At 38.8% G+C, this 24,353-nt stretch overlaps 1 protein-coding gene across 2 annotated transcripts in view; it reads right to left on the bottom strand.

Moving 5' to 3' along the window:
• The window catches only part of PCCA (propionyl-CoA carboxylase subunit alpha), a 4,227,722-nt gene that overhangs the window by 1,323,396 nt on the left and 2,879,973 nt on the right, over window positions 1-24,353 (bottom strand). For both annotated transcript variants that reach the window (XM_044071233.1, XM_044071234.1), the window contains one exon: window positions 23,430-23,532. In XM_044071233.1, coding sequence (XP_043927168.1) covers window positions 23,430-23,532 — 103 coding nt within the window. The remainder of the gene's footprint in view (window positions 1-23,429; window positions 23,533-24,353) is intronic.

Genomic DNA, 24,353 nt, shown 5'->3' with positions numbered 1-24,353 from the left:
CATAATTGCAAATGAATTGTAGCATAAAATGGAATTAAACAAATGAAAGTATACACTGTGCTAATCTGTGGTAACAGTTTTATATACATATTTACAAAAGAGGTGTCTTATGGGTTACTGTGAAGTAAGAAATGAGAGTTGTAGATCAGATGGTTGGAGAAAAAGTTGAGGTTTGGTAATATATCCTGTACTGTAACACTTGCATCTGTTTTGTTTAAAAAATTTCTTGAGTTCTGATGAAAATTTGGTGTAACTAGGTATTTCTGTGATATTTATAGGTTCATAGGTTTATACTAGGCTATCTGCCCTAAGGCATTTATAAGCCTAGCCCAAAGTTTTGTGGCTTACGCCACCCCTTATGTTAAAAAATATTGTGCCCATTAGTTTGTTTTGCCTCTGTCCAGCAGTGACACAGAGATGATTCCCAGGGTAAACCTACGATCTCCCATCCACCGGTCAAGATTTCTCTTGAACAGAGCCAGCGAGGTGCTCTGCCTCACATGGACCGGGATTTTATTCCACAGCATAGGGAGTCTTTGAGTGACAAATCTATCCCTCCAGCATGTCTTATTTATATCCGTGCTAAGGTTTAAGTCGCTTGCTCTAGTGGATCTGGTAGATTTGGATTTTTTGAGGTGGAGCATGTCCATTAATTCCGGGTTGGACATGGCCTTGTATGTCAGGCACAGGTCACCTCTGAGCAGACGGTATGCGACTGAATAGAGCTTACCTCTGAGCAGACGGTATGCGACTGAATAGAGCTGGAGTTTCTTCAGTCTGGCAGCATATGACAGATTTTGGAATCCCTTTATCCTTTTGGTGAGGAACTTTTGGGGTCTCTCCAATTGCTGCAGGTGTCGGGTGAGATACATCCCGAATGGGGCATTGTACTCGATCATTGGTCTGATAAGTGAAGAGTACAAGGGAACAATGACCTCACTTGATCTGGATGTGAATCCCTTCATGATCAGGTGGGCAATGTAGAAGGTCTTTCTAACCACTTTAGCAATGTGAGTGTCAAAAGAAAGGCCACTGTCAACCTGGGTCCCCAGGTCCCTGATAACCTCTTCTGTGCTTAGTGGATTGCCACCTATATGGTAGCTTGGGGTTACCTTGTTTTTCCCGAAGGGTATGACTATACATTTTTGGCATTTAACTTCAGGCCATGGCTCTGGCACCAGCTATCAGTTTCCGTGAGACCCTCTGAAGGATATCTGTGTCCGATGTACTTTCCACTATGGCGCCCAGTTTGCAGTCATCTGCAAACTTTGTCAGCCATAGTCCTCCTATGTTTGCCTGTACTTCTGAGAAGTAGATGCCGAACAACAGGGGGCCAAGGACTGAGCCCTGTGGGACACCACTTGTGACCGGCTTGGAGTCTGACATGGTGCCAGCAACTCTGACCCTGTGGGTTCTGTCCTTTAGCCAGTTTGCAACCCATCTTGTGACATATGGGTTTACATTTAAGTTGGTAAGTTTCTCTATAATACCTGAGTGGGGTATTGTGTCGAAAGCTTTTGCAAGGTTAAGGTAGGCTGTATGGACTGCCTTTCTCTCATCAATGGCCTTGGTGACTGTTTCGAAGAAGTCGACCAAGTTCAAAAGGCATGATCTGCCCTTGACAAAGCCAAACTGGGTCGGGTCCAATGTCTGCAAGTCCCCTATGTCTTTGTTTATGAGTTCCATTATGATCCTCTCCATAGCTTTGCAGACCAGGCTTGTTAAGCTTATGGGGCGGTAATTACCAGGGTCCGTAGAGGCACCACCTTTGTGGAGTGGGACCACAGTTGCCGTACGCCACTCCTTGGGCACGTATCCTGTGGTAAGGCTAAGATTAAACAGCTGCCTTATGTGCGGGTTTAGTTCCTCATTGAGTTCGTGTAGCACACAGCCGGGGACACCATCCGGTCCCATTGATGCTGTGTTTTTAGCTTTAGAGAGAGCAGCTTTTACCTGCGCATTTGAGATGTCTGGGAGGCTACACTCTGCTGGGATAGTTATCTCTCCTTTTGGGGGGGAGAGGGGGGTGAAGTTTGCACTGAACCTGTCCACCAGTATGTTGGCAATGTCTGTGGGTTCAGTGATTTTTGTATCATTTTGGACTAATTCTGAGCATATCTGGGAGGTTCCACCCAGGTTTCTAACATAGTTGAATAAGGCCTTATGATTATCTTTTGAATCTATGGCAATTTTTCTCTCAAAGTTGGCCTTGGATGATTTTATGAGTGCTCGTATTTTTTTACTAAATAATGATCAAGGGTGTCTTCTCTTTTATGGATTTTGCTCTATCATGTAACAGCTTTCTCCTCTTACTGTAAAGTTTGTTTATGGCTGGGGTCCACCAGACTGGACGTTTGCCCTTGGTGGAAAGAGTCTTGGTTTTATTAGGGATTGCCTGATCCATGCAGTCCTGGAGGTGTTCGTAGAAGGCATTTGTAAGGGCTTCCGCAGCTTGGGTTGTGGTTTCCACTGGCTCGGGGGCCTTGAAGGATACCACACCAGTCTTGAGTAGTGTGAAGTTTGCTTTAGAGAAGTTCTTCACTGTGGTCTTTTGTTTGGGCTGGGCGCGGGATGTGAATTTCCAGTGAGATTAGTTTATGATCTGATCTCACCAATGAGGGATATACTTCCGGTGTGGAGCATTTTGTCCCCATGTTTGTGATGATGAGATCTAGTATATTTTCTCCTCTTGTGGGAACGGTGACTAGTTGTTCCATGGCATTTGAATTTATGAACTCCAGGAACCTTTGGGCTAAAAAGTTGGGGCTTGAGTAATGTTCCCAGTCTATATTCGGGTAGTTGAAGTCACCCAATATAATGGTGTTTGGAGATACATTTATACCCTCCAGTGTCTTCAGGAAGGCTGTGTGGGGTTCCTGAGTTTGAGAGGGTGGCCTGTAGCATGCTACAAATTGTATAGCAGTTTTGCCTATGGTTAACTGCACCTGGATGGTTTCCGATGCTTCGTGCGTTGCCACCAACCTGGAGGTGTGGGTATCCTTGATGAATATGGATACACCCCCTCCTTTTGTGGTGTGGTCCGGGTTTTGGGGCCGGAACGCATGATATGAGGTAAAACCTGATAGTGCCGGGGTGCTCTCAGGAGCCTTGAACCAGGTTTCAGTTACAGCACAGACATCGATGTTCTCCATACTGAGAAGGGCCTCGAGTGCGTGCGTTTTGAGATTTAGACTTCTGGCATTGAGCAGCATTACCCTTAGTTTCTTCCCATTTTTGTTTTCTAGGGTGGTAGGTTTAGAATTTGAGCCTTGCCTAAAAAAGGCACTATGGGGGTGGCAAGAGCCTTAGCAGGGTTGCCAAAGTTTAGGAGCAACTACATAGAAACTGTTACCAGAGCAATAAAGCCTCTTTGCAAGGCTTTAGAAAACTGGGCCCGAGTTGGCTGGCTCCTGAGGTTATACGTGGGGGCAGATGCAATGAGTCTCATGGCTAGTGGTGATATGGTTCCTAGATGGAGTAGTTTATAAAACAGTGAGCTTAGGAGGAGATTTGAACTACTTAGAAAAGGGAGCCTTTTTACTACGGAGAGTGTGATACAGTGAGTTCAAGAGTTATTAAGTGGCATATCTTGTTGGAAAAAACTTAGCAATGTTATGACATTTTTGCTTGAGGCAGTGGCAAATATTGTTAAGCCATATTTTTTTATATATACAATGAAAAGGAGGTAGTTGATTTTAGATCTGATTTTTCTAACGTACACCTGAAAATTAAGGTATTACTCTAACCAGATACCAAGAAATCTGAAGTGGGAGCTGGTTTTAATTAGCTTACTGAACTGATCTTTTACTTGGAGGGAGTTTAGGCATCTTAGAAGCCTTTTGCTTGTTCCAAAGATCATAGTCTTACTTATGAATCAATCTGTCTATCTATCTATCTATCTATCTATCTATCTATCTATCTATCTATCTATCTATCTATCTATCTAACTTTTTGGATGGGTGAGTAGAAGCTCCTTATTGGCAAACAATTTGCTAAGTTATGGTAGCTGAAGCTGAGTTTGGATATCTTTGTGTTTAGGGTGGATATGTAAAGAACCATTTCAAGAGCATAAAATAATAAGTTAAAGCTGGGGCAAGTTGAATGGTAACTTATTTACAATTATTGAGAAGAAGAAGAAGAAAAGGTCTAGTATTGCACCTTGTGGGATATCAGATTGAGCTGTGCCTTTTTGTGACAGAGTGGATACAATTTTAGCTCTGAAGAACCTGTTTGTGAGAAATTATATGAACCCCTGCATTGCTTGTGAACTAATTCTGATACCCATTAGGTGAGACTGGAGGACAGGATTATCAACCATATCAAATGCTCAGGTTAAGTCAAAGAAAAGATCTTCAGTTAGATTGCTCCATCCATGTAAATCAAAGTGTCACTGGTCAGTGTCCACAGTACAGTCATAGTACTTCTACCTGAACAGAATCCATGCTGTATATTGGAAAGTAGGTGGTACTTGGTTGCTTTTAAGCTTCTCTAAGTAGGGAGTATAGCGATTACACTGTAGTCATTAGTAGTAGTAGTGTTTGGCTCCTTTGGGATTAGTTGGATTACTGCTGGTTTCCATATTATTGAATTGGCGTTTGATGCTAAGCAGAGATTATAGATGTGAAATAAATGGGGAATGTGTGGTAAGGTTGTTTGAGCCTTTAGGTAAGTCAAGAAGGATTTTTTTCTAGCAATGGAATCCATCAAACATGAGAAAAATCTACAACTCCATCACCATAATTCAAACTGTACGTATCAGAACAGTGCCACCCTTCACGGACAGTTGTATACTAAGTAAATAAGGCTATCTAGAATCCTAGATAAGCCCAGTTTTTGTGATTATAGTTGCTATTTGAGATACAGTCATTTGAAGTTTCCTTTTAAACTGAAGAAGACTGTGGGGATGTTGACATGTACTTTATTCCAAATACCACCACCATGTGGAACATGCTTACAAGAACAGGTGGATTTTTTCAGGTCTCATTGCAGGTTCCTTTCACAATTCTCCTTTAATAATTTTAACTACTTTATCGTTGTGTTTTTTTCTACTCAGAAACCCTAGTACCCCTTACTTACTGATCAAGGAGCTAATAAAACGGTAGAAAAAAACACAACAGCCTAACTCAACCACAAGGAAATATCTGAACAAGGTTTTAAGATTTTTCAATGAAAAACACAAAAAGGGAGTAACAAAGTGAGATAAACTATGCAGAAGGATTTGTTTACACATTACAGCAAAATATGCCTGGCTCCATGGTAGAGAGGGATGGAGCCCTGACTTGAAACCAGGGAAATGGGATTCACCTACTGGCCCTGGAAAAGGCACACAGAGAGAAGAAAGAGTGAAGGGAGCGGTCCATTTATCTCCTGTGATTTTAAACAATTCAATAGTCCTAAAATCTATAACTTTTTGTGGCTATTGACTGCAACGCATAACTACCTTGTCACTGAACCAAATGGTAGTAGTAAACATTTCTTTTGAAATTTCTTAAGAGTTCAGACTTGCTCTGAAAATTGAAAGATTTTACGCCCAATAAATTGAATAGAACTGTACTGTTACAGGCTTAAAAACCATTATTAGGTCCCTGACTTTATCTTCTGTTATAATATATATAAATTCAGGGTTTTAAAGCTTTCCTCATATGACAATAATTTCATGTTTACCATTTTTGTCAGTCTTCTCTGTAATTTCTTCTACCAGGAAAAAGACGAAAGAAGAAGTACTCCATACCCACTGAAATTGCAAATGCTTTCAACTCCCACTTTATTCAATATTTCACTATCCTACTAAAAAGCTAATCTCAAAATTAAAATACAGATTCCAGAACAGCCTTCCAATATACCCTACAAAAAGTACAGTTGTGTACACTTACCATAAATGTAGATGTTAGAGTGTATTCACTGTTGCAGTCATCACACTTGGGTTATCCTGCCAGGGGTAGCCCTCAGTCGGCCCAAAAACTAGATGCTTAGTATTTCTGCATCAGTTGCTGTCACTCCAGGACTGACGTCAGGTCGTCAGTGGTATAAAAACAGGCAACCAATGCCATTATATCAGTTTTTCTTGCCCCAAATGTCAGGAGCCTCCAGTAGAAAGTAAATACCAAATAGCCCTGTAAAGAGTGAGGAAGAGAGAGAGAGAGAAGGGGGATGGAGGGTGGGAAACCAGGACTGCAACAGTGAATACACTCTAACATCTACATTTATGGTAAGTGTACACAACTGTACTATGTTCTTCGTGTTTCACTGTTGCAGTCACCACACTTGGGTTGATTCCCAAAGCTGAAGAATGGGTGGAGGTAGTCAAGAAGAGTTGGGGCGGGCTAGTATGCCCTGCAGGACTGCGGTTGAAAGCCTGCCCTGGATTTGGAAAAGATAGGCAGGTGGTAATGCTTGGTGAAAGCATGAACAGAACTCCATGCTGCAGCTTCCAGGATGTCCCTGGTAGGGAGCCCTCTGAGAAAAGCTGCAGAGGTGGAAGTTGCCCTAATGGAATGTGCTCTGACCCCCTGTGGGGGTGGTTTCCCATGGTGTTTGTAATAGAAATGGATACAGTGTGCTATCCATTTGAAAATGGTTTGTTTTGATATGCCTTGTCCTCTGCCCCTGGTGCAAAGCTGACTAGTAAGTGGTCAGATTTCCTAAAGGGCTTAGTCCTATCCAGGTAGAATCTGAGTTGTCTGTGCACATAGAGTGCAGGATCCTTTCCCCCTTATTTTGAGGTTTAGGGAAAAAGGTGGGCAAATGAATAGATTGGTTGAGAGCCACACTGGGCACCACTTTAGGCATGAAAGTTGGGTTAGTCCTGAGGGAGACCCTGTCAGCATGAAAAATGATGAAGGGTTCCACAGCCATGATGAAGGGTTCCACAGCCATGAATGCTTGTAGCTCAGACAGTCTTCTAGCTGATGTGATGGCCAGAAGCAAGGCTGTTTTCCAAAAGATGAATTTTAACTCTGCTGAAGCTGCAGGCTCAAGGGGGGGGGGGGTAGCATGAGCTTTTCCAACACAAAGTTAAGATCCCAAGCAGGGGTAGGGGCTCATCTGGGTGGCCTTACGTTATTAGCCCCTCTAAGGAACTAGGGTGTGAAAAGAGAGGTGGCTCTGTGCTATAATGAGCAGAGATGGCAGAGGCATAGATTTTAATAGAAGAGAAGGGTAGGCCCCTGTGAAGTAGGTCTGCTAGGTAATCCAGGATGAGAGGTAAGGAAGGCTGTGCTGGGTCAGCTCCTTTAGCCTGGATCCAGGAACAATACCTTTTCCACTTGTCAGCATACGATTTTCTAGTGCTGGGTCATCTGGCTTCAATTATACCATCCAGGACCTGCTTGCTTAGGCTGGCCACTGGAGGAGAGGTCAAGGAATAAACCAGGCTCCCAGGTTCAGGGTCTGCAATGGTGGATGCAAGAACTCTCCCTCCTGCTGAGTCAGGAGAGTTGCAATCTGAGGGAGGTGCCATGGAGGCAACGGTGACAGACTGCACAGTAGTGGGTACCAGTATTGGCGTGGCCAGTCTGGGGCAATCATGATTGCCCTTGGTCTTTCCTGTCTTATTTTGAGTAATACCCATGTAAGAAGAGGTAGAGGGGAAATGCATAGATTGAGAAGTTTACCTATTGGAAGGATAGGGCATCCACTTTCCAGGCCTTGCTGTGAGGTTCTCTGGTGCAGAATTTGCTGAGCTGGTGTTTGTTGTGGGAGGCAAATAGGTCCACTTTCAGGGTACCCCATTTCTGGGTTACGAGGCTGAAGGTGTTGGGGTTTGCCACTCGTGTGGGTCTAGGACATTTCTGCTTATGTTGTTTGCCAGAGAGTTTTGGTTGCCTGGCAGGAATTGTGCTAGCAGGTGAATATGCACGGCTGAAGCCGTGTTCCAAAGGTCATGGCTAGCCTGCAGAGTGGGTAACAGTGGGTTCCTCCTTGCTTGTTGATGTACCACATCACTGTGGTGTTGTCGGTTTTGATTAGTAGAGGCCCTGGAGAGAGTATAGGTCTGAAAGCTGTCAGAGCATGCTGAACAGCTAGCAACTCTTTTTGGTTGATGTGCAGATGAATTTGATTTGGGCTCCAGTGGCCCTGAATGCACCTGCCGTCCAGGTGTGCACCCTAGGCATAGTCTGATGAATCTGTGGTTAGGGTCTGGGCAGCGTGGCATTGTGAAAAGGGAAGTCCCTTGTTGTGGTTGGATGGTGCTGCCCACCAAAGAAAAATCTTTCCTTAGACAAGGTATTATAGGTATAATAGTTTCCAGGTTCTGAGAATGCTGACACCAAAGGCTCTTTAAGTACCACTGAAGTTTCCTCATATGCAGTCTGGCATATGGAATTAGTAGAATGCAGGAGGCCATGAACCCTAGAGCTTGCAGGATTTTCCTTACAGATAACTGGGTTCTGGTGGCCAGTTGAGAGAAGTAGCCTGTCAGACAGGCTTGTTTTTCTGGAGTAAGGAATGCCATCTGGGATGCTGTGTCTAGGTTTGCTCCCAGGAACACAATTTTCTGACTGGGGACTAGTTTGGATTTCTTTTCATTTATTGTGTACCCCAGTGAGGTCACTAGGTCCTTTACAAATGTCAGGTGCTGCAACAGCTTTTCCTGACTGACTGCCTGAATCAGGCAGTCATCCACGTAGGGGTAAATTTGAATATGTCTTTGTCTGCAAAAGCAATGGGTGGAGTCAGGTATTTTGTGAAAACTCTGGGAGCAGTGGATAAGCCAAAGGGAAGTGCAGAGAACTGATAATGCATAGATCCTGCCCTGAAACATAGATATTTCCTGCAAGAGTCTCTGACTGGGATGTGCAGATAGGCCTCTTTCAGGTCTAGGATGGCTAACTAGGCATCGTTGGACAGCATAAGAAGGAGCTGCTGGAGGGTGAGCATTTTGAATTTTGGTACCACCAGGAAGGTGTTTAGAATGGATAGATTTAAGATTGGGTGCCAGGTGCCCTCTTTTCTGGGTACCAAGAAAAGTTTGGAATAGAAACCTTGGTCTATCTGGTCTGCAGGAACAGGCCGAATTGCCCTCATGGAGAGCAGGGAATGAACTTGGTTTTGTGCCTCTGCCCACTGGTTTGGAGGAAGATCTGGGAACCCTTTTGGGGTTGGCAGTGTGTGGAAATAAAATCTGTACCCCTGGGACACTATGTTGAGGACCCATCGATTGTTGATGATGGAGGCTCAGATTTTTGCATGAGAGGCAAGTTTTCCCCTAGGCGCACAAGTAGGTGGGCAGAGGTAAGAGGTGGAGTTGAAAAGTCATTGTGAATTCTTTCTATAAGGGGGTGGCTTAGCACTCCCTGTTTTAGAAGTGGAGGTACTCCATTGCTTAGATCTCTGCATTCCCTGGGACTGCTGTCTGGTGGGTCTGCTTCCCCTAGGTGTAGTCTGAGGTGGCCTTGAAGGGGCTGGAAAGGACCAATGTTTTGAGGGGCAATGCTTACTGAATCTCGGAGGCTGGACTTGCAAAAAGTCTTTAACTGTCTGCATAGACTTAGCTTTTTCTTTCATCTTTTTTAAAACATCTTCTGCTTTGGTGCCAAACAGATTTTTTTGTTCAGTGGTGCGTCCAATAATTTTGATTTGCCATGGTCTGGCAAGGTCTGTTCCTTAAGCCAAGCATGCCTTCTAAGTACAGAACCTGCACCTGCTGCCCTGCAGAATGCTTCTAGGGCATCAAAGCCACAATGCAGGGTATGCCTAGCAACTTGGCTTGCAGAATGCATAAGCTCCTGTAATTCTTTACTTTCTGCACAGTCTGGGAAGGTAGATAATTTTTGTTTAATAAGTTCCATAGTATTTCAGCATGTGGACCTGACAATTTAATGCTCCAATGGCAAGAGTTGCAGAGGTGTATACCTTTTTACCCCATCTGTCTAAAGCTCAGTAATCCCTGTCCAAAGGAGTGGGATTCTTAGCTGTGGTTGCTTTTATTCCTTTAGGTCCTTGAGAGATGACCTCTGGGTCAGCAGTAGGATTTTTGAAAAGAAATTTGTGAGAGTCAGGGACTCTGTAATACCTGTCAGGTTTCCTGGGAGTAGGAGGTAGTCTATCAGAAGTCAGACTGGATTCCATAAAAACATGATCCACAACATCCAGAACACGAGGGATAGCTAAGGGTCTCTGCTGTGGTAAATCTAAAAATTCCCAGAGTCTCTTTTTGGAATGAGGATAATCCTGGCATTCCCAATGGCAATGCTCTCTCAAGGTATGTAGGGTTTCACCAAAAGAAAAATCCTCTGGAGGAAAGGCAGAAGGAATGGATTCCTCTGCATCTGAATCCTCATAAGCTGATACGGGCATGTCTTCATAAACAGAAACCTTGGCGTCGTCAGACTCTTGGTCAGATAAAACTGCTGGGGACAAGTCTCATTTTCTTTTAGCATGGGTAGGCTGTCTTCCCCTAATCGGCATGTTAAGGTCTTCTGCAATTTTAAGAATTTGACACTGAGGCATGGAAGCAGGCGCTTGAGCTTGGGTCGTCGTTTTTTTAGGAGTAGTTCGTACCCAGGGCCTTAGAAACTCGGTAGTTTTAGTAAGAACTGAACTTCCTTGGAAGCCGGTTCCTGCACAGTGGCTCCGTAACCCATCTAAGGTAGAGACATCCGCAGGTTCCGTAGTCAAAGAAGAGTCTCGCAGTATACCGGACTCCGAACGGGTCTTGGTAGTGGCCTGCAAATCCACAGAAACAGGCGTCAGGGGCTGCAAAAGCACCTCACTGAGTACCGGCAAACTGGCGACTAGCTTAATGGAAGCGTCGACAGCAATTTTGGACTTGTGAGGTCTCTGTCTTTATCCTTACATTTTTAAGGAAGATTGGTAGTCGGATGGCTTACCAAAGCCATTTCGGAATATGGAGATCGAGAGCAAAAGTATTTAGCTACGATAAGGGCCCGCTGACGTATAGTTCTGATGTTGAACAAAGCACAAAACTGACAGCGAGGGACGTCGTGGTCTGAGCCTAAACAGGAGATGCAGTAAGAATGGAAATCTCGGTGTGGTATTTGCTTTCCACAGGTGTGACAATTGTTAACTTTTTCTGACATCGGTTAGAGCAAGAAAAAATTATCCCTGATGGGGTACTTGGCTTTAGATGACTTCAACTTCAATTTTGGAACAAAACTCAGGTAGCAGCCATCCGGCACTCATGCAAACTGCTTCTGCTTCGGGCTCCTCAGCAAGAAAGACTGATGTAATGGTGTCGGTTGCCTGTTTTTATACCACTAACAACCTGACGCCAGTCCTGGATCAACAGCAACTGACGCAGAAATACTAAGCCTCTGGTATTCGGGCCGACTGAGGGCTACCCCTGGCAGGATAACCCAAGTGTGATGATTGCAACAATGAAACATGAAGAACATCTAACATTTCAACTAGTCCAAATAGCCACAATCAAAAAGCTCCTACAAAAGCTAAAACCTAACTTTCCAGCCCCTGATCTCTTACCAGTAGACTACCTTAAAACTGTAGTTGAGGCATTATCCTATACAATATCAATTCTTATAAATTGTTCCATAAAGTGAATAAGATGTTCCTCTCCTCTGGAAAAAAAACGTTACATTCTACCTTTACATAAAGATGGCTACTCCCTAGAACTCAGTAACTATAGGTCCATTGCCATCCTCTCACCCCTGTCCAAAATCAGTCAACTCCTACACTATGCCACACAAAACGCACTATTATCAACATCACAGCACGGTTTCCGCTCCATCACAGAAACTCCCCTGCTCTTCTAGGTTTTATCCACACACACGCAAAAAAAAATAAGAATAAAATACTTTTTTTTTTTTTTTTTTTGATCTCTCCAAACCATTCAATACAGTCTCTCACTCAATCCTAGGTGGTCTTGGTCTTCATGACAGAACTCTAAAATCATTACAAATTACCTCTCTAATATATCCCATGCAGTGAAATGGCTCTACAACACCTCCTCCTTTCTCCTAGTCTCAGTAGGCATCACTTTAGGCTCTATCCTGGGACTCATTCTATTCAACATTTTTATCAATGACCTCAACAAGGCACATGAAAATGTTATTTTAATACAGTATGCTGATGATGCAACCAAACTCTGCTCAGCTAACAACCTTGACACACTACAAAAACTAACCCAGGAAGCCTTCAATTCTGTAGAAACCTAGCTGATAAACTCCCAGCTCTTCCTCAACCAAATAAATCTACACTTTTTGTCCCCCAAAACACCTTTCAAACACTATTTCTTTCTATTACCTCCTCAAAGAAAAACAAAATCGAAGTTGTCCCACAAACCAAACTTTTTGGCACATATATTGACAAAGACCTAAAAGCTGACTACCCTACCCAACACATATTAAAGAAAGCACACTAAAACCTAGCTCAGAAGATGCAGCATAGTCATCTATGTCCAATAATACAAGAAAGACTGCCTCCCCTCTCATCTTCCCCTCACTTCTATACTCTGTTCTGGTCCTGTCTAACTTCCAAACAAAACAAACGTGAATAATGTTACAACAAGGTTGTAAAATTTGCTGCCGTCTCCCCCATAGAGCGCACCACTGTATTGCCTTCAGAGAACTTCACTGGTTAGAATTAGTCCACTACCTGACTTACTCCCAATTCCCTTTCATACACAACCTCATCTATAAACCCAACATCTGCATTTCTCCAAATGATCTCAGCCCTCAAGGCCACTCCACTCCACTGACAAATTCCTTTCAGCTGTGTCCACATTTAACAGTACGGCTGGGAACTCCCTATACTCCCATCATGTATTGAAAAATTGGAACTCACCGACCCAGAAATAAAACAGGAGCACACCCTAACAGCATTTAAAAAAACAACTTAAATCTCACCTTTTCAACTCATGGCTGTGTAATTGTACACAAACTGGCTAAGTATTCTACCCATCTCTTCCTATCATTCCTCTACTTACTTTCAGCCTAAACACCTCCCATAAGAGAATTCAACCACCTCCTTTAACTACAAATTCTCCCAACCTCTACTTGTTCCTTCCTTGTTCACTCACTATCTCCCTTTTAATTTTTTCTCTAAAATTGTCCTCCCTCCTCCTATGAGGAGGTTGTTAGCTGAGCAGAGTCTGGTTGCATCATCAGCATACTGTATTAAAATAATATGTTTCTCATCTCAGTATATGCAAATGATGTTTTAATGCTATCACATCCGTAACTGGTGTACCAAACTGTAACAAGGGCAGTATTTATCTATATGTTTGTATTTTTTTTTTTTTTTTTGCATTTTCTGTATTTTTATCGTTTGCATTTAAAACATAAGGAGGTTTTCTCTCTGGACCTCTGCTGAAAATGGGTCATGTGCCCAGTCAGACTTTCCCAGTAAAGAAAAGCAATAAATAATTAAAATTTTAGTATACCAAAAGGGTCATCTGTATTTTAGTTTAGTTTTCACTATGTCTGTGCAGAGTGGTAGTAGTTACTTTTTCATTTCTTACTCTTTTATATATGTTTATGGAAACCAGAGATTTTGATCCCTAGAGTCTAATGCTTGATACATTGTAAACATAACATGCTCACTAATCTACATATCAAGATCCTTAAAAACATAAGCTTTTTTAAGATGTTGACCCTGTAGAACAATTTAATTACCATTTTTTTAAACAAATGTCATACATTTAATTCTGGTTGTACTGAATTACGTATTGTTGATTTTTTTTCCAGGTGGTTAGAATATCTAAAAAAGATGAAAGGTATAAGCATTATCTTGACTAGAAATTAATTTCCCCCTGTTTTAATATCATCTACACACATGAAACAAAACACATAAGCATCAAAGTTTATGTCACTAAGATAAGAATAAAAAGATATGGTACTAAGATGCTTGCAGGTCTCCTCACACAAGGGGGTACTATTATGAACATATACTTGCCAGCTCAAAAGAATAATCTTTGTTCACTAACTGGTTATGATACCAGGCAATAAGTTGCACTCAAAGACCCGTCCTACACAACTTGTTCAACAGTAAAGTGTGACTGATGGCATCAAGTGCTCAAGAAAAATCTATGTATACAATACAAATGTGCACACTGTGTTCAAGTGTAGAAACTACATTCAAATGTAAACTTAAATTTTTGGTGACAGTATATTTTCCTGTGCAAGCATGTTAGACAGCATTGATAACATGTTTTTCTTTTAGTTTAATTATATCCTGTCTTGTATTACATTTTCCAGTGCTGTGCAAAAATGGGAAAAGGGGGTTGTGGACAGAAGACTGATAGGTAGATAATTAGTAACCAGACACATGCTCCCTTTACTTTTATATCTGGTATTACTGTAGTCCACTTCTAATCAAGAGGGACACTTCTATCACTGAAACACATCTTAAATAGGCCTTGCAAATTTAATGTAATAAGGACAGCTAAGGTTTTATTATCTTTTTATTTGTGATACAATCATGCCCAACAGTGCTCTTTACCAGAAGCATTAAAAAAACAAGAATGAAATATTTAAATGCTTATAATATATTTCTAGCTTCTCCTTGATAGTGTAGAATTTTTCATTTTTTAAGTAAATTAAAAGGACAGGCATCTTGTGCCTTAACCTAGCAGCTGTAATGTATTTAAAAAGGAGCAACAATTACCCTTATATCGGCATGATTTTTAACAGAAAAAAAAATCAATGGTCCAACTACATAATTACCAGTCACTTAATTCCATCTGTACTCCTTTTACAGCTTCTTTAATTTATCTACATACTTTACTACACTGCTGTTTTACTTTATACTTCTGGCAAATTTTGCAAGCATTATCGGTTACATTAACTAAAATTTAAATCTCAACCATCAATGCAAATATTAGTCCTCTTTTCAATCTTTGCATTGTGACCTCTTTTCTTCTTAGTTAAAAAAAAATCCATTGAACATTTGAAAGATTTCTTGGTATTTAGCAAGCCAGTTCCAGTTGTCATATATTGCTGTAGCTACATCATAATTAGTCTTCAAACAAGCTTGATCAGTTTTAAATGGTCTGTCCATCAGAAAAAGTTAGGAATTTTGAAGTTAAAACATGATGGGTTTCACTGCATTGTAATCAATACCTTGAACAGATGGCAATATTCAAAATTAAAATACTGTTTATTAATACTGACTTGTACTGCTTCAAGTGGTGCTGTTAATTATTTTGTAAGATCCAAACACAAACAAGGTAATGGTCAGTAGTACGTAGTCTCTGGACACAATTTCCAAAAATATTCGCCACAAACACATCCAAAGAACTCCTCAATGGCTACGTATAAAAACAGTAGATTTATTGGTGAGTGCTTTCGTGGTGTTGAAACACCACTTCTTCAGACCTAATAACAGCTATACTGCACTCTGTTTAAATACCAGTCAATCACTGACACGCCCAAACCTTTTCACATGTCATCATTCAACTATATGCTAGTTAAACTCACATTACCTAAAAACAGAATTATATTCAATAATCATATGGATATAAACAAAGTATAAAAATAAAAAACGAAAAACACATCATAATAAATACATATCCAATATGCAACATCTTGAAAAACACACAGAAAATATAAAAGTCATTGTGCTAACATCATTAATGTGCATTGCAAAAAAGAACAAATGTATCAAGCAGAACTCCCTGTATAAGCAATACTGACAAGCCTGCTGAAAAATGCAACATTATATTCATAACAGAATGTTATTATCCTAAGCAATATATAGTCCTATACAATAATTCAAAACAGCAGGTTTACCTATGTAATGGTCTGAACTTCAATATGGGTTTGAGAGGTACCTTTTCATTCAACCCCCTCCCCTTGTCTGCTCGAAGCCTCAATATCCACCTGCTCTCTGTTGTCTCAATCAGATTCACTACATCACCACCTCATTCAATATCATACACCATTTCTATTACCTGAAACCTAAAACTGTGACTGGTTTCAGTCTTGTCAACATGCCTTGCCAGTGCATTGGTGTTGTCTTTGTTTCTAATTTTCAATAAATGCTCTCTGATTCTATATCTCAGCTTTCTATTGGTTTTACCTACATAGTACACATTAGTAACATTCTGTTATGAATATAATGTTGCATTTTTCAGCAGGCTTGTCAGTATTGCTTATACAGGGAGTTCTGCTCGATACATTTGTTCTTTTTTGCAATGCACATTAATGATGTTAGCACAGTGACTTTTACATTTTTTGTGTGTTTTTAAAGATGTTGCATATTGGATATGTATTTATTATGAGGTGTTTTTAGTTTTTTATTTTTATACTGTGTTTATATCCATATGATTATTGAATATAATTCTGTTTTTAGGTAATGTGAGTTTAACTAGCATATAGTTGAATGATGACATGTGAAAAGGTTTGGGCGTGTCAGTGATTGAGTGGTATTTAAGCAGAGTGCAGTATAGCTGTTATTAGGTCTGAAGATGTGGTGTTTCAACACCACGAAAGCGCTCACCAATAAATCTACTCTTTTTATATGCAGCCGTTGAGGAGTTCTTTGGATGTGTTTGTGGCGAATATTTTGTAAGATCATTGTGTTTTAAAATAGGTAAAAGATAAGACTCCCGAGTACCTATGTGACTTGTATCTTTGTCCCATATCATGTTATGGAAGGTTGAAGCCACCAATCAGAGTTGTATCTGATGCTTCAAAAGAATGCACATGATCTATTAAATCCAACAAAATGTTTGATTATTTTGCAATCTGTATAGAGAAAGAAAGTCATGGTGTTAAATTATTAAAAGTAATTTTATAGTGATACAGTCAATATTCCTGCTGACATTTGTAGTTCTTTAACTTCAATGGGTTTCTTAACAACGCCCCCCCCCCCCCCCGGGCCATCCCATGATCTAGACTACAAGCTTTGCAACTAGTAAAAAATGTGTGACCCTCTACATGATGTAACAGAACCCCTTGTTTAAACAGGTTTTGGTTACAAAACTGATGTCACAATCAGCTTCTTAAGTGACCTGACTCTAGATGTCAGAACCTGTATACCAAACTATGCTTGTTCATATATATATATATATACACAAACACACACACTTACCTACACATACAAGTAAATCTATTAGGTTTTAGGGAGTTACTTCCCTTTTTGATTCTACCTGAAAAACCTGAGAAAGTCGTGTTACTTTACAATAACAACATGTGAGCATGGATAACACAAGTCATCTGAAACCTTTCTGTAAAAGTGGAAATGGTCTGTTGCTAAGCTCAACAATCAATGCAGTAAGTTCAAACCTAAAAAAAGTTTAACCTTTTAATTGACATTCCTAAAATAATTTCTGTTCCTAAATTTGAAATTTATAATTCTTAACAACGAAGCAGAAAAGTCTGGAATAATTCATTTTTCTTGATTAAACTGCAAAAGAGTAGTAAAAACTTTTGTTGTTTTCAACCAATCATGATCATGTGCTGTTCCTGCCCACATGTACAAATAACTACTCTATATTTCAAAGGTGAGCTACAAAGTTTCAGAACTGCTTCATAAATATCATTGACCTTGCCTCCAAGGAAGCGCATAACAGTTGCATCCCATTTGTATCTATTACACTAAACAAATCAGTTCCTCCTAAGGAAACAAATCTCTTAAATCATTAGCACTGATAAAGCTGCACTTTTCGAAAGGCTGGTCACTCCTTTCAGACATTCTGTTAAACAAAAGCGAATTAAAAGTGTAATTCTACACAAGAGGTGTCTTTTAAAACACCTTTATAAAATTAGCACATTTTAAACTACAAAATGAGTTTACATATACTAACATAAAAGAAAAGCTGTAATAAAAGTTTCCACTGTTATTGTCATGCATTACACTTATGTTTCCATTTTAACAATTTCCACTTACTCCCAAAATTACAAAAAATGTTCATTTTCTGCCTTCCCTTAAACCTCACTCCTCCTCCTCAACATTATTCTTCATGTACTGTTTATAAAAAATCCATTTATTTCTATGAAATTTGTTCCTTCCTTTTTTCTAAAGAACCCACCTTCAGTTCTTTTACCTGCCTTACCATATTCAATACTTCAAATACGGTTAGTTTAGACTTTTACTTTGATTTTCTAGTAATTGTTTTTCTGCCAGCTAAAAGCATTAAACTTAGTAAAACCTTTACAATGATTAGGCAATTCACATCCTATGTCCCAGCTCAAAAGAATCATTTCCTCAGTTACAACCATTTGATCCCCCAACATTTATATTAAAATATTCTAAAGGTAATTTTTAGAATCTGAAAGTATCTTTCCAATTACCCCTCTCTTCCCCATCAAACATCCAATGCTTGCAATCTACCAGAGGAAAAATCCTAGATGTATACTTGGAGAATAAACATACCTACACAAACACTTCCATGCAAAAATCCTAAACTGCCAGTTTAACAGACTTTTTCCCCATTGATCCTTTGTAAAATAACATTACATTCTCCTTTCTCGATTGTTTCTAACATCCTCTGATTGATTCCTATAGTTATTATGCAACATTTTATACACTCGACTAATTAAACCTTTTTAAACAGCAGCTTCTCTTCTAGACTAAACTTCTACCAGAGTTAGTCCTTCAATCAGCACTTCACTATCCTTTTCTCTTTGCCTATACACTGTCATTACTAACTTACAGAAAAGTCAGTCTGTAACCTGCACTTCAAATTTTTGCTTGCCCCCATCCTAAACTATTACATTTCCTTCCTGTCCTAATTTCTTCTAGTAAATTCAAGATCCTTCTTGACTATTTTCTATGTCTTTGCTTACAAACACAGCTATTGGTAAAATCTCCTTTTTTCTCCATTACATCACTTCCTTAGTTCTGAGAATACTTTTTACATATTTAGGCCTATAACATTTTATATGGCTAGTGTTATTCTCCTTAAGGACCTGCATCCAAAATCCTAGTCTCTCGTTCTCTCTCATACTGCCCTGCCCCTTTTCATAAGCATCCTTTTCCACTTTAATTTACTACCTTCTACTTGAGTTATGTGCATTGGTCTTAACTGCATATCTTTAAAGTACCCCTTCAAGTCAGGTAGCCCTAAACCACCTTATTCTATGGGGAGAACAGACTTATCTCACTTAACTCTTACCATCAGCACCTCCTAAACAAGTTTCTTCAAAAATTCTGAATTATTATCAGCAGCCTCTCCTCTGGTTGATAAAATATGCCCGCCCTGTATGTAACATTAAAGGGACTAAAAAGATTTCTACTGCCTGCATTTATTTTATTGTCCATATCCATAATCAACATATTCTTCCAATATATCCTCAGTTGCCAGAAGAGAATCCTTTTTAATCCATACATTTGTACATTTTATCTTACCATGTCTCTATAAATAAGGGTATTGCTGAAACAATTCATATCTGGTTTCATGGTTTACCACTACAAGTGTCATTTTATCTTCATTTATGTTATATTCTGAAAAGACATGAGACAGTTTCAAACTACTCCACAACACCAAAATGCACTTTTTTGGCTTTATCAAGTACAAAATAACATTGGTAAATAAAACTAACTTTTCTAACTAGTTATGCCACTGAATTTGTGAAACCCTTACTTTCTTTGCCAATACCGCTAAAAATAAAACACATAATGAAGGGGAAATACTGTATCCATGCCCAGTTCCTCTGCTCACATGCAGCTTGTCAGAGAGGAACTCTTATACCTTAATTATTGCTTCATGACCTTTGATATATCCTCCTTATTTATAAATGTATGTTTGAGGGCTACAATGTTCACTTACTCTGACAGTAAGTATTTTATATAATACAATTTCACAATCTAGGGTGTTGTACAATTCTTTCATTCTCATTCACTTTATTCATAAGTTTTCTCCTTTTCCCCTCTCTTAAATCTTTAAGTAACCTCTTCACTCTGCTCTACATTTTGTGAGAAGGCCTATGCTGACCACTTATTTATTACTGCATTGCTCTTCCTTTTGTTATTAATGCTATTGTTTACTAACTTCAATTCAATCTGTTTGATTTCCTTAATAACGATTATCAGTTGTTCTAACTTTGGTAATTCTCTAAACTTCCATTTTTTGTGAAAATGCATTTAAACTAGCATAATTATTCAATAAATTAATGGCTTATGCACTTTAGCCTTTATTTAGCCAACTAGCTTATTAGCATGGCCTCTTTCCTTCCCATTAATGCTTCTCCTGATATAGCCTTGAATAGTGCTTGAACTTCCTCCTTATACAACCCTAAGCCTTCATATTCTCAAAACACATGCTCCCAAGTGCACCGTTCTTCCTTGTCATGTCTTTACCTCAAAACATCATTTAAAGGAAACTTTCTTTGAAACCTAGATGGAGTATAAAAATACTTGTGCAAGCATTTCCATCCAAATATTCTTACTTTCTTAGCCTTTGTTGCAAACCTAGGGGCTAAACCCACTTCTCTCCTCTGTTCATCTGTATAATCTCACCCTATTTTAGTACCATTCCTTTCTGTATTGTAAAATTCCTGTGCACTCTATTTCCCCCGTCCAACATATGCCTTTGATATTAGCTTTTCTCTTTTCTATACCTTTAGTCTAGCAACTAAGATATACTGCAGTTCTGGTTTAGTACTTCATTAGTTATACCAACTTAATCTTGTCCTTTACATTTTGATTAATACTTAGTATAAACACTCCCTCTCTGGGAGTTAGCTTAAAAGCCTATCTATCTTCCTCCTATTACCAAACAAGCCACTCCACTACCAGCTCCTCTATTTATCTGCTTCCAATATCTAGACTCTCTGCTCTTTCTCCTCCATAAATTGTGCACATGTTCTCATCTTTGTGATATCCTCACCCTTAATTCACATCGCCACGGGCAATATTTGTCTTTTGCAATCTTGAATGTGTCTCATGTTTAGTTGTCAATGTTTTCTTGATATAGTCTAACTGTCCTACCTCCACAATTCCCAAAAGTTAACTGATTAATCCTTGTACAATATTGCCTTCTTATTTAATATCATTGTTTTCCATTGCTCTTACATTTATTATCCTGCATTAGATATAAGTCTTAGTTGTGTTGCATGATAATAACTCTTCAAATCTAGTAAGACAAACCCTCAGTCTTTACCAGAAGTCTAAAAATACTCTCATTTAACTTCCTCCTTCCAACAAAACTCTTTCAGTTTCCTGTTGAGACTAATCCAGAAAACATCTTTGGGGGTATAAAAATAGGATTACTCCACATCATATACCAGGGGTACAAGTGCATTCTGATGGCTTGGATCATACAGTCCACATCAATAAACATTAGCCTCCACTGTCAAACTTAAGTTATTTTCTGTTGTGTTTCACCCCACATTTCATGCAGCCTGCTGGCTGCTTTTCATAAAGCAGATCCTTAGGATTTCATTACATAGTGTTCCTGTGAAGAGGGAACTTTTTGTATTAAACTTTTAAAGTACACAATTTACTGCTATTGAATTGGTCTTTGAAACATTGATTTTATATCCTGCTAACGTCTTGCAATTATTAAGCAGTTGAAATACCCTTGGTAACTTAATCTATGAATATGTAGTACACAGTATTCCATCATCAGCAAAAAAAAAAGTTCAGTCTTTTCATTTAATCCCTCTTATTTGCACCCCTTTAAATGTGATTTTATCTCTTCATCTAAAGACTCCAGCTACAGGGTAAACAATATTGGGGATACTGGGCAACAGCTAATACATCATTAATTTATACTACTATAACAATACTATAATACTGTAACAATTAATTTATACTGCTGTCAAATTTTGCCAATACATTCATGATTTCTATTACACTAGTGTCATAATTATGTGGCAAGCCTGCTTATGATATTGACAATTCTTATTTGTGCTTTAACACTGCATTTATATCTACAAGAAGATAAGCTTGTTTATTCATGATTAAATGTGTGGGTATGCTAAAAGACATTTTAATCCTTATAAATGGAAGCTGTGGTTGATAAATACATGAAATGGTGCTGTGGTTTATCTTTTTTGAACTTTCAGGGGGAAAATGTTTTGGTAATGCAAAGGTGAGACATATATATATATATATATATATATATCTTGGATGAATGTTTAAGACTATGATTTTAGCTGGATAATGCATTAGTATGTATCAAAAGTACTGTTTACTTGAGTATGGATTTTATGCATAGTTTTGACATGAAGAAATATTTAGATGGCTATGGGAAAAGTTAATAAGGGTTTATGTTTTCATTGACAATGCAGTATTTAAAGCTCAGTGTTAGGATACATTTTGGGGAAATCCTAGCAGCTGGAGGTGAACTATACGGTTATTTAATTTGTTTATAAAATGACTTTTTGATTTATTCATTGAAAGAGGAAATATTCTAGGTGTAAGATCATCTGTAATTAAGTGAAAGTACTTTCAGTTTGCAGCACTTATAGAAGTTATTTTTTATACTTCCTTTTGAAGGAAATCTAAGATGAATATTTAAGGATTAATCCCCTTTTGGTTTGTGTAATACATACCTGGTCTATGTTGCAAGTCAAAGGTGGATTTACTAATTGTAATTTTGGATGGAATATGGAGAAGCGCAGACAGTTATCCCAAAAATAATTATCAGCAAAATATGTCTGGCAACATTTTGCCATTGAGAATTCAATTTGTACCTGTTAATTTCAAGTTGCCTTACCAATTTCAAATAAACTGTTTAGTGATATTATTGTATTCTATAAATTTCATTCTTATACTAGATAAGGACTTGGAAACAAAATTAAATATTGTCACTCTGGTTATATACTGTTTTTTCATTCAATTGCAAAAGACCTTGATTACTCTATGGAAAGTGAATCTTAGTATTTGAAGGTTCAAGTAGTGGAAACTGTTTATAACCATCTTTATGGAAATACAGTATATATATTGTTTATGTCTTTCGGCTTTTCCCGGTTAGGGGTCGCCACAGCGGACCTCCGGTCCGCTAATGATTGGTAGTGGATTTTTACGTACCAGGTTATCAGCCCTGATGCACAACCTTCACCGAAGGCACGCCCCATTCACGTATGCCTCCACACAGAAGACGCTCTGGCTGAGAATCGAACGGGACAACGTCTTGCTATGAGGCGACAACGCAGCACCACCACCGCAGTATATATATATATATATATATATATATATATATATATTACAGACAATTCATTATTGTTAAATAGTTGCAAAATAGTACTATATTATTTGTTAAACTATTTGTTGAACTTTCTGATTTTGTCATTTTCAATAAACAGAGTTTTATTAGGAAAAAAACAGAACATGCAAAATGTGCTAAGTTGGCTCAAATGATGTTGCTCTGGCACTATTTAATATCATTATAGGGTATGAAATATTACAAAAAAAGAAATGGGGGAAAAACAATCTGCCAAATACCAAAATTTAAACAGAATATAAGATCCAGCCTTCGTTGCATACAAAAGTAAGCCTATAGATCACCCCAAGCAGAAAGGACATCTAAAATCATTAAATATTTATTTTTCAAATTGTCCTACCTCGCCGGATCAAGAAACCTCTGTGATCTCAGTTGTGCAGACACATACAAAGCTGAAGTAGTTGCTAGTAATTCCAGTCTTTCAAAGTCAGTAAGCTTATGCCCTGTTAAAAACAAATAAAAAGAAAAACATCAAGCAGAAATTTGGGGCATTTTGCAAAACTATCAATTCTTATTAAATTATGGAAATCTACATTACAAGAAAAGTCTACCCTTTCCTGCAGTTTAACTCAAATCTTAGGATTCTTTTCCCCCTACAGTATCATGCCAATAAGATGTGTTACCAGAAATCAACATGCACATTTTACAAAAGTTAATTTCACTGCTTTGGAATCAAATGGAAAGAAGGTTCACAAACCTATTTTTAAGCATAAATACTCATGTGCATTGGCAGAGGAAACTGTTTCCTCCTGCATGGTACACCACACATACACAGAGGAATCTGCAGTTTCTCCGAAGTACTGCCCACAATCTTACATAGGCAGTCCTCAGTCTTGCTGATGCCAGCAGCAACAATTAAAAAATATGCACAGTGCTGTTGAACTTCTAATGCCATTTTAAATAGAGGAAGACAAACAGTACTGCTGCATATAATTAAACATTTTTTGAATAGTGATCCACTTGTTTGAGGTATTCTTTTCTGTGACTATATCATCTTTGTAGAAAGTAGCAATTTAATCGTATACATAGCATACAGAATAACTACTAATCTATTATGCACAACGATTGTGATGAAGTGTTAGCATGCTAGAGTGTACCAAATCAAAAGGACAGCAATAAAACAAAATGGGGAAATGTAATACATGAAAACATTTGCTCCTCAGTAAAAACAAATCTTGTAACAGCACACCTTGAAAGACAAAGGGTTGTACCACTTTGTACTAGACAATATGAGCAATATAATACTTTTGGACAAAATCATCAA

This window comes from Protopterus annectens, chromosome 5.part0 (assembly GCF_019279795.1).
Source record: "Protopterus annectens isolate FY-2018-M chromosome 5.part0, PAN1.0, whole genome shotgun sequence".
NCBI classification, from domain to species: Eukaryota; Metazoa; Chordata; order Ceratodontiformes; family Protopteridae; genus Protopterus; species Protopterus annectens.
This window is presented reverse-complemented; position numbering and strand designations above follow the sequence as displayed.